The 12085-nt window shown below is 40.6% G+C and overlaps 1 protein-coding gene across 2 annotated transcripts in view; it reads left to right on the forward strand.

Annotated features, from left to right (window-relative positions):
* Nucleotides 1-12085, forward strand: part of BMPER (BMP binding endothelial regulator) — a 207164-nt gene that overhangs the window by 60162 nt on the left and 134917 nt on the right. For both annotated transcript variants that reach the window (XR_014474987.1, XM_083188458.1), the window contains exons 3-4: nucleotides 1055-1154; nucleotides 9296-9378. Coding sequence is in view for 1 of the 2 variants with exons in the window: in XM_083188458.1 (XP_083044584.1) it covers nucleotides 1055-1154; nucleotides 9296-9378 (183 nt within the window). In the remaining variant the exon portion in view is untranslated. The remainder of the gene's footprint in view (nucleotides 1-1054; nucleotides 1155-9295; nucleotides 9379-12085) is intronic.

Genomic DNA, 12085 nt, shown 5'->3' on the forward strand with positions numbered 1-12085 from the left:
GTGAGCAATGAATGCACCTGGAAAACATGAACTGTGTGGGGTCCTGAAGACCGAGTTTAAGAACCACTGCTCTAACCGGTACAACTAGATACAGATCAATTGGCAGTGGGCAGTTTCAATTACAATGAATGAGTATGCCGCTTGAAATAGGCTATGTGGGCATGTACTGTGGCATTACTTGCCTACTTTTAATTTCACCTCTCCGGGATAAGCCCGGAGAGGCAACATGTCAGGGGGGCGGGAGCAAGTCTGACATCACTTGGCCCCGCTCCCATGCCAGAAAACCCCATGACTCGCGGGCCGCGGAGAGGGGGTTAAATTGACGCGAAATGCCGCAATCACGTCATTTTAGCCCCGCCCCCTCTCCACGGACCCGCGATTTCAGGTAATTACACCAGCGGGCAAGGGGGATACGGGAGCTATCTCCAGAAAGCGGGAGACTTGCCCACCTTCCCGGGGGGCCGGGAGAAGGACCCAATTTCCGGGAGGCTCCCGGCCATTTGGAGAGGGTAGGCAAGCCTGTACTGTGGTTGCATTTGTGCACATAGGACATCATGCAGAACTGGTTATAATAATATCAGTGATCTGATGCTGAGTCCTAGGAAGATTGTAATAGAAGCCTCCTGCTGCATTACCATACAGCACTATCACTACTGCTTTCAATGAAGTACCAGTGACAGCAACACCAGCTGCACCTGAGTCACCTCCATAAAGCAGATTGTCCACCTTGAAAGATCACCTAAAGTGAGATCAGTAATAACCACATTTGAATGAACTTGTTACACAAGTGAATCGACTAAAGTTAAAGGTACCAATGGATCCTATAGTGAATCCATTATTTGGTTTCCAACCCACCACTTAAGAACACATTCAGTTGTATTGTAGATGTGCTCTATTACTGTAATAGGTTGCCATGAAGTTTTTTATAGTATGTCTCCATTTTTAAAAAATTATATAGGGCGTTTTATAAATATAAAATGCGTAAAATCAATAATTTATGCATTCTTATTTATTTAGAAAATGTAAATGTTTTTCTTTTTTCATATCATTGTAGAACAAAGAAGTAACCTGCAAGAGAGAGAAGTGTCCAGTGGTATCCAAGGACTGTGCACTGGTTATTAAGCAGAGGGGTGCTTGCTGTGAACGCTGTAAAGGTAACGTTACTTCCCGTGGTATTGTTTTCTCCCTTTTTCAGAGTGAAATAGTTGTTATGTTGGGCCTGATTCAGAGGTGGCCACTAATTGTGTCTCTGTTGCGTGTTCATAACCTGTAGGTCTTTAGTAAAGAGATGCCCCTTGTTGGCGTCTCAGATCTGCTTCTTGTGTGAAAACACAGCCCATCCTGAGTAACCCAAGGCCATCGTTCACACAGATGACTGATGGTGCATCTTTAGAAACAGAAGCAGATTAGAGAAGCTGTCAGGAGACATGGAGGGAAATTTACTAAGATGTGTATTCTACTTCACATGTGATGTTGCTATGGGCAACCAATTAGAATCTACTTCTTATTTATTTAGCACCCTCTAGAAGATAGTAGACAGGATCTGATGGGTTGCCCATAGCAGCATCACATGTGAAGTAGAATACACATCTTAGTAAATCCCCCCCCCCCCCCCCCCCCCCGCTGTGTCCAAAGATCTCTGAATCAGTATACTTGTAAAATCTGTTGTATGGATATTAGAAATCACTTGTAAGGTCAATGACACAATATAACCAAGAAGCCACAGGTCGGTGATATTATATAGGAAATGGATATCTTAGGAGGTCATGTATATCTTACTGGATTGCACATTTATGTTATGTTATATGTTTTAACATTACAAATAACACTCATTTAATAACATAGGAACATTACAATGCACTGTATTGAATCATTATGATTAAATCATTTTGATTATTTTTCAAGGCACATAGTAGGATACAGCATTCTTGGCTTAAGACTGTAGTGTCTCAATGGCTTGTGAAGGAAGTAAGGGTGCTAATAGGATTGCATATTAGAATTCTACATCACTACCTGATATCAGCAGCTTTCAGAACCCAACAGACACATTTAATTGAGTTGAAAAATAAATGCAAGGCCCTTTGGCATCATCTTGTGTTTTTGTGTTGGCCCATCCAAATCTGTCTCTAAGGATGAATTTATCAAATGTTATATAAACCGTTTGTGGCAGATGTTTTTTCTCAGTTTATTTCTCATGTCAACTGTAATTGTTTTATGAAAAAAAGGAAGGGAAGGGTATCGTAGTAGCAAATATCCATGGATGAGGACTAGGCTGCAGTATACATTTTTTTCTGTGGCTCAGTCTGCTTTGTGTTTATTACATGACTCATCCATAGAATAATGCACATCCAGCTTAAGGCTGATTCCTCTGAGTTTATCTAATCTGCTTTGAATTCTATATGAACCTTTTGGGCCACATGTATCAAGCTTCAAGAGTGATAAACAAACAGCCAATCAGCTCCTACCTGTCATTTTTCAAACCCAGCCTGTAACATGGCAGGTAGGAGCTGATTGGCTGCTTGTTTATCACTCTCCATTTTATCACTTTTTGAAGCTTGATACATCTGGCCCTTTATCTGCTTAGTGCCATAACATCAGTAGGTAAGTGACATTAGAACGAGAATGGCAGTAATAAAATAACTGCAAAAACAATAAACCATTACTGTTATAATACTGATGTTGTATTTTTTAGCAGTTATTGCATTTGTGCACAGAATTAGATATAGATTGAATAACTAATTTGGATTATGTAATATTGGCCATGTTTAGGATATGTCATCAGCCAGTTTTGGACCAAATTGACCTCACAGACTTGTACATGGGAACTTAAAATCATATTTACATTACCAAATATGATTAGAATATAAATATCTGTTTGGCCAGTCACGCTATTGATAATTATGCACAGCCATCTGCAGACTAGGCTGTGTGTGGGCTCTTCTTACTTTCCAGTCATTTGGGAGACATGACCAAATGACCTAACATCTTGGCTAACCATGAGTATGGTCAATCATCCACAGAACCAGATATTCAGTGATTGCTTGAACAACAGATGTATCTTGCATTGCTGTTTACTTCCCTATTGTGTGAATATATTCATAGTCAGGGCTGAAACTAGGGGAATGCAGAGTGCTGTAGGGGCGGCAACTTTGTTGGCCTATGGCACCTGCATGTTTCTTGCTGGTTACCTGGACCAGCTCTTTGCAGCCATTTGTAGAGCTGCCAGGAATGTCTAAGAGATGCTCTTGGCACACACCATGCAGTCTGTGTCATGCCAGCAGTCCGACTAGGCATGACATCATGAGTTCAGGAGCAGAACGGGGCCTGTTACAAGGAGGCATAGATCACTGATTTGGCCATGTCTATAATTAGCATTTGAATCATTGATAAAATTACCAGTAAGGATTTTACCTCTGTTCAGAAACATTGTAAAGTAGATGAGCCCCTCAAATTTAATAGTCGCCCTTCAATGGCCACACAGGCCTACATGAGCGAGATAAATGGGGTTTACTACTTACTGAATCTTTAGATGGAATATGTAAGCTTAGTTGTAAGTCTAAAGCTATTATTATTCCCCCCTTTAAAGCATTGTCATTTATTTAACTTAATATGCTAATAGTCTTGGTATACTTACTGGAGTGTCAAAATTGGCAAGCAAACATTTTTATTTATCATAATGACCTGTAATGTTTACCTTATATAGGAAATATCTTTTTTTACACAACATTCATTATTTGAATTTATATAACAAATGTGAGCGAGGCTGGCATTTTTAGTGGATATTTTGCATATCTCTCACACAGATGCTGGCAATAAAAGAGTTAAAAATAAGAAAAATATGCCATTTAAATATTTGGTCCATATGATGTACAGTCATCATAGAAAAAAAAACACAAAACACAATCCTCTCTTTCTTCCTACGTAGGACTTATAGTATTATTTATAAAACCAATTGCCAGTGTTAGGAACCATGATTAATGGTTAAGTTCTATTTTGGGTTCTGTTCAGTTTGTGTTTGGCATTTGACTCTCTGGTGGCCTCCAGTGGTAGGTCTGTGCCATTACAGCTCTATATTCTGTGAGCTTAATTTATTCACAAGTCTGCGAGGTAATGAGCTTGTTATTACAGTTTGGGAACTTTCTGGATCTCTCTCAGCTGCTTAATGACTTGAGCCCTTCAAAGGGGATTTTCTGTAGCTCTGCCCTGCCAGTGATAGCTTCTAGTTTCCTGTTTGCAGTTTCCTGTTCCTGTTGCAGAGAGCTGCAGTCTTTGGGCTTCCTGTTGGTCACCTGTCAGGTCATTGTTCCAAACAAAGTGTCAGCTGCACTCAGCTGTTCTGGTCCTGCAGTGTCCTGGTCCTGTGGAAGTCCTGTCCTGCTGCAGTCTTGGTACAGTCTTTGTCCAGCTTCAGTCTCTGTGCTATCCACCTGCCTCATCCCATCTTTTCTCCAGTGCCTGTCCATTCCAGGGAGGTGCTTCCCTGTGGTGTTCCCTGCCTCGCTAGCTGTTCCCAGTCTCGTGAGTACCCCTGCTAGGGGCTTGGTTAATTACTTGTGGCTCTCCTGAGCACATCTTTATTTTCGCACTCTCTGCCAGGTGTACAAGGGAGTCCTTTCAGCAGTACGCTGAGTCCTTGTTTGCCTTTTGCTTGTGTGCCACCTCCGGCACCTTATTCTATGTTCGGTGTTCCGTGTCTATTGTTCGTTGTGTGGTTTTTGGTGTGGTGTAATTTATTCTTGTGTATGCGACGCGGTCGCTGGTGGTTGGCGACTAGATCGCTGGTGCAATTAGTTGCGTAGTTAGTATACGGCAAGTTGCCTTCTTCCTTTAATTTACAATTAGGCCTCCATAGTTAGTTTACCCTTTTGGCCGTACCCTGAGGGGGTCCCCCCCGGTTCCTTGTCCTTTCATAACTCCTGGCTGCACCGGAGCTAGGGTGGGCTTAACTCGCTCTTTCAAACGTGGTGGCTACAGGCGAAGCCTAGTACCTGCAGGAACCGGTTACCCAACTTGGGGTGTCAACAGAGTTAGTGTAGGGTCCTGCCATGGCTGTCCTAAACAGCAGTCCCGGCTGAGGAGTCACACCCGAAACCATAACAGCCAGGAGTTTGGCTTGTAGGTGTGGCACAGCAAATGACATTATTAGCAAAATGATTTTGGGCTATACTTCCCTTGTCCTGACCATATCACCAGGAGATTGTGGGAATGCACTCATGGGCCAGGAGAGTGAGAGCATACCCCAGATACTTTTTATTATGGCTACTAATTGACCTTTATACTGTTATCCAATCTTAGTTTTTATTTTTATGGGGTACAGACAGATTTCTCCATTTTCCTCTATACTTAACATGTGAAAAAACAGCAAGAATTATCAGGTGAAAAAACCTAACACCCGTATTTTAAATTGGATTGGACTTAATCCAGTAAGTGAAGTGATCAGGCATTAGGTCTATTAAGTTAACACTTGAAAACATTAAATTTTATGGCATCTAATTAATTTCCTCTAATACAGGGGTTCCCAATCTTTTTTTAATCAAGAGTATCAGAATTTGTTCACGGCACCCCTAGGCCAATTTCTTTTTTTTATTATTATTAGATTGGGTTTATATGCGAATCTTAGGGTCAGTTATGTGGTAAATGGTAGGATTTGCTTCTGTTTGTACATATTTTATGATTGGCAGCCACCAGCACTGGTTTTTCTCATAAATAATTAACCATTAATAATTTTAGTTGGTCCTGGACCACCAATCCAGGGCACCCCTGCAATTGCCCTGAGGCACCCCAGGGAGCCACGGCACACAGTTTGGGAACCACTGCTCTAATATGTCTTTTGAGCCAAATTAATAACAAATATTGGGAAAGTAGCTTAGGGAATGACAATGACAAGAGTACTCTTACCACTATCAGGGAGCCTAGACATATACATCATACCCTAGACATATACCTCATACCTTACTGAAAGACTGGGCTTAACATTTCATTGCAGATTATTTTATTTTTTTATGTTTTTTGAACAAAATAGAAAAACACATTTGAAATGCATTTCAGGGATGTTTCTTATTGAGCCAGCAGTGATCATTGGATGCAATGAAGAATTGATAATGGACAACAGACAGCACCAGAGAAAAGAGCAAAAACTATTTTGCTTTGCTGCCATCCAGCTGACTGTGATGTCACAGATACCAAAATCCCCATACTAATTAACAAGTACTGCTTTTTTCCGTTAAACATAATACCATGGGGGAAAAGTAGTTAAACAAAATAAATAAAGAAACTACACAGAAATATTGTTATTCTGGTGCAGTACTCATGTTTGTATATTCTTCTAAGTAAACACTAATAGACATTTCTGAAGATTGAACATTTGTGGCTTCTTCAAAATTCATTCATTAAAAAAAAAAAAAAAGAATGTTAAATGTATTTATTTCCATACTTGGAATACATTTCTTTAAAACTTTGTATTTCAAAGCATATTTTAATACAAAATGGCAGTGGTACGCCGTGCTATATATAGGTTGTGGTTTGTAAAACGAGGGGAGGAAATATGAAACGCAGTGATTCCTACATAAGCATTATGGCTCAGATGTTTTACATTGTACTGGTTTAATGGATAATATTTTCCATTAGTTTCCTGTAGTGCTCTGACCTTACTGGGTAGCAAATAATAACCTCAACTGAGGTTCCATTTCCATTAAGCCATTTGCAAACTCCTGACTTCTACCAAAATATTAAATATATACACTCTAGAATTATTTATTTTGTCTAGATCACAATATTAAATCAGTTTATAAAAATATTTTTTAATTACAAATTCGTATAACTAAAGAAAAGATGGTAGAAGGAAAAATGGAACCGCAACTTTGCCAGTTGCTTAGTTCACCACATAAGGGGATATTCTATTGCCTATTGCTGGTGGTTAAATTATCTCACAGCAAAAATGGGCTATCCAATTATCACCACACCATGGAAACAAAGGAATTTTCTCTATAGTACTCATGTGCCAACTTCCTAAATATATAATTAATTGATTACTTACTGAGTCTTACTTGGATGTGCAAAAAGAACATCAGGGTTCTAGACGTAGTGCAGAGACTAATGTGGGGTACAAACCACGATGACCCGCTCACGATGCACATTGTGAGCGGGTCGTCAGTGTTTCTTCAGATCCAATGGCGACCCACACCGGCAGTATGGTCGTTATTCAGATCCTACCTGCAGCAGGTAGGATCTGAATAACGACCGACCCGCGGGACAGCGCATCGGATCGGTATCGGTCCACACCAGGACAGAAAAGGGCCCAATCACCACACAATCTACATCCAATTGGTCGGAATTGGATCTAGATTGAGGGGATCGGGCCCTAGTCGTCCTGGTGTGTACCAGGCATAACGCTTTGAAGCTCGGGGACTTGGACAGAGATTAGACAGGGCACTGCTTGTTGGACCAGTTTGCTTGCCTCCCTCATAGCTGTAGATAGCAGTGCCAAACCTGGTTACTATAGGGAGCATAATAATATGTAATAAATAATTAATATAATTCAACTTGATATTCGGGAAGATGACACGTGCACACTATAGAGCAAAGCTTTGGAAAGTCCTTCACTGCTTAGAAGGGATATAAAAATAATGTTACCAGACATAGATTTTTCTAATTTAAATTCTAGAATATAAAGGGGGAATTTGGATGAAAGATACAATAGGAATCTAAATCATACTTACTTTTGGGACCTCAATTTCAGTTGGTCCCAGAGCAAAAGTCCAATGGTAATGTCTAAATGGTGTGATGACACTGATCACAGTCACATTCAGTCAGAGCAGACAGTTAGCATTAGCATATCCTACCTCTGGAGTTAGTCCTCAGAATACAGAGAAGCAATATCAAAGAGCTTTCCTATTTTGCTTGGAGTTCAGGAAGACCTCCCAAAATTCAGGAGTCTCCTGGACGTCCTGGGAGAGGAGGCAATTATAATATAATTATACCCAGAGTAGTAAAAATAGTCGCTAAGGCAAAATTCACTAAAGTGGGAGTTTTTAGAAATAAGAACAACCAATCCAATGCTACTTATCATTTATCTATCACCTTCTAGAGAATAATAGCTAGAATCTGATTGGTTGCTATGGGCAACTTCTCTCACTTCTAAAAACTAACTTTAGTAAATGTACCCATAGGTTGCTAATTACTGTATGCTGCACGATTTGATTAGCACGAGGACCCCATTCACTAGTGAGATTTGGCTCGATTTGACCCGATTCTGATGGATCGAACTGATAAATCTGACCAAATCTCATGTTTTGACATCCTTTTCTGACCCAATGCTTGTGCATCGGATCAGCGTTGGGAGGTCAGATGGGCTGCACATAAGATAAATCTTATGTGCAGCCCAGAGCCGGGCAAGGGGACGCTGGGAGCTGACATGGGTGATGAAGAGTGGCAGGCAGGGTACTCACAGAAGCGTTGAGTGGACATTGACAAGGGGGAGCCGGACGTCGGTGTTCTCAGAGAGCATGGCACCCAATTCCCCCGACCGGCTCCCCTCCGACGTCCGCCACCCCAGAAGTTGCATGTGATAAATCGCATGCGATTTATCACATGCAAAACTTGGCACATCAAGTGCCAAATCATGTCAGAGCTGGTGTGAAAATTAGTTCTAATGTATGGGGACCTTAAGGGTTAAGCTGCAAGGGATAACTTTTTTTGCAGCCTTAGAAACTGTGAACAAAAGTTTGCGAAAAAATGCACCTTCTGTGATTTAAACAGCAGGGAACCCATAAACTCCACTTTATACATGAAGTGTATGGGTTAGTGCATATTCACCCTGTGTTACACAGGGAAAAGGTTGCTTTTTTGTATAGCTCTGGGCATTAAACTCTGAGTTGTTTCCGATGGTTAATTGGATTTTCCCCTTGAAGTCAGTGAAAAGAGTAGAGAAGTGGACCAGTTGAGACGTTGCCCATATCAACCAATCAGATTTAAGGTGCCATTTGTCAATTACAGTCTATAAAATAATAGGAAGAAGCACTATTTTCACTGCTTGATACATTAACCCCTTTAGTGCCTTTCTGATATCACTAGTTCCCTTTAAATTCATAAGTTGTATGTATTTTCATAACTATAGACAAAGCCCATAATATGTTTACTTTACTCTTTATAAACAAAATGAGAAATTATTTTGAGTTGTACAGTTTAATGGCATGATGAGAATTATATACCTTTTCAAAATATGTAAATGATAAGAAGTGTGTAATACCTGAAAGGCTTTGTTATTATAAATACTGTTCTGATTTATTTGCACCAGGTTGTAACTTCCATGGCAATCTGTACAACAGTTCCATGAAATGGCAAGATGCTTCTCAACCGTGCATGACTCTGCAGTGCCAGGTGAGATGCCACTGTATATTTATAAAGCTCTCAATAGATTTGGTTTTGCTTCTACAATAAACATTGACAGTAGGAAATATGAATTCAAATATCCATTAAGTGCCAGATGTATCAAGCTTCAAAAAGTGATAAAAAAGAGAGTGATAAACAGCCAGCCAATCCGCTCCTTACTTGTCATGTTACAGGCGGAGTTTGAAAAATTACAGGTAGGAGCTGATTGGCTGGCTGTTTATCACTCTCTCTATTTTATCACGTTTTGAAGCCTGATACCTCTGGCCCAATGACACTAACATTTCATATTGCCTTTTTCTCAGATCTCTGTATATCTGTCCCTGTATCATATGTGTCTATTGCGTGAATTTGCATTCTATCTATCTATCTATCTATCTATCTATCTATCTATCTATCTATCTATCTATCTATCTATCTATCTATCTATCTATATAATGTGCTGAAGAACACAGCGGCACTCTGAGTCTTCCAATAGCGTGAAAAACGTGTGGAATTTATTAGTCTACCGTTTCAGGGAATTCACCCCTTCATCAGGACAAAAAAACAGTGTAACAAGTGCAGAATAAATACCCCTCTGAACTTACCCCCTCCTGCCGGCGTTCCCAACCAGGCCACCTCCCCCGGATCTCTGGATGTTTTTCTGACACGCAGGCAACAGGGAGGAAGTGCGGCATCAGCTGTCGGCCGTTGCTGGGGTTACCAGAGGACTCTCACTCCCCTGGCTCTCCCGTCTTCCGCCTTCCGTGATCGCGCACCCTGCTGTAACCAGAGCAGCCGTCCTGGCAACCAGCAGGACTCTCACTCCCTCTCAATTGCCGGCTTCCACTCTGCGTCACTAGCTCCTGTCCCTGCTACAGCATTAGCCGCTCTGGATCTCCGGGTGGTTGTCATGGAGATCGGGACGCCTCTGTGTAACAAACAATAGCAACAAGATTAAAATTGCCTAACAATCTTATATTCAACAACCAATATTGAAAACATTTGTGCTACATATAAATGTATACCTAATAAAACATGTCTAAAATATACATGGCTGCTATTGAGTGAACAGCGTAACATTGTGCCTGCTGTGATCTCCGTGCACTGTTTATAATACCATTCATAGCCAATGCATCCTAATATATGTATATTATCATTAAAACCAACGACCAACTCTGTGGAGAGCCAGAAATGGACCTTGTATCCAATCCTGCGAATCTATGTGCAATAGATACAGGATACAGGATTGGATACAAGGTCCATTTCTATTTATTCTGCACTTGTTACGCTGTTTTTTTGTCCTGATGAAGCGGTGAATTCCCCGAAACTATAGACTCAGGCTTCCAATAGCGTGAAAACGTGTGGAATTTATTAGAGTGCCGCTGTGTTCTCCAGCACATTGTACTCCTGGCTTTCCGCCAGAACAGGGGGCAACTGAGCAAGATACCCCACGGGGGGGGGGGGGGGGGGTCCGAGTGCCGGGTTCAAGAAGGTGGTTGTATATCTATCTATCTATCTGCACACATACTTGTATGTGTACATGTGTTTAGGTAAATGCCCTTTATAAATCAAATACAATATCGCAATAAATGTCCACTTTTCTAGAATCGTTGTATAACAGATCCACAATGCTATGGTTGACACCAACTGGTCAACATGCATTAGGTGGCTAACAGGCTGACAGGTCGACTTAGCAGTTATAGACCCAGAAATGGTTATAGCAAGGGGGGGGGGGAAATCCTGTATAATTCATGTTATGTGATGTTATGTTACTGTTCCCAATAGATGTCCACCTGGATAGTAATTCAAGCAAATGTTGAGAAAACCTGGGAGATACTCCCAAAACACGTCGACCATTTCTGTACCTGTAAATCTTAAGCATTGTTGCATTTTATCTGTTGACCTTTTGTACCCGTTGCCCGAATGCATGTTGACTATATGGTGCGGACCTATGATAAATCTGCATACGTTAGGCTAAGGAATGAAGAATCGCTCCTGCTGGTGCAATACAATATGTATAAAGTGCTCAGTGCAAAGATTTGCACAAGAATGAGCTGCTCTTCATTCCTTTTCTTTCTTTCTTTTTCACTGTGGCTTACCAACACAAACTGTTTACAGTAGCCACCTACCACTAATAGGTTCTCCTCACAAATATAAAGGTGATAACAATAATTGGCGCCATTTTCAACATACTATTACAAGTATACATACTGTACATGCCTGCACATACCGTACATTAGTTTACAGTTAACTTGTGTGATTACTGGCTGAGTAATTAGCAGTCCAGGAAATAATAATTTGAGACATATCAAGATTGGAATCACTGATAATAGACTCCAGTAGACAAAAAAAAAATGCAATTTTATCTCTTTTTTTTTATCTCTTTTCTATGCTCTTTGGCTAGGGGGTATTTAGTGTCTGTTAATTTGCCTTAAAATTACAAGTATATAGATATGCAAATTTTTTCTTGAGTGCTAGTAATCTCTATTATCAATCAACACATTAGCTATAAAACCAATCATAAATATATTCACTGGGCTACATGCAAAAACTAATTAGAGGTGTCACAGAAAGTGAAAACATTGGTCTCCATACATGCTGCGATCTGCCCACTTAATATTGCCGCAGAATGATCAGATCAGTGAGAAATGTAGGTACACAAATAAGTTCCTAGTTTAAATTGAGTTCCGGTGTCCACATTTGTTGTGCTCTCCCT

This window comes from Crinia signifera, chromosome 5, assembly GCF_055691185.1.
Source record: "Crinia signifera chromosome 5, ASM5569118v1, whole genome shotgun sequence".
Classification (NCBI taxonomy): Eukaryota; Metazoa; Chordata; class Amphibia; order Anura; family Myobatrachidae; genus Crinia; species Crinia signifera.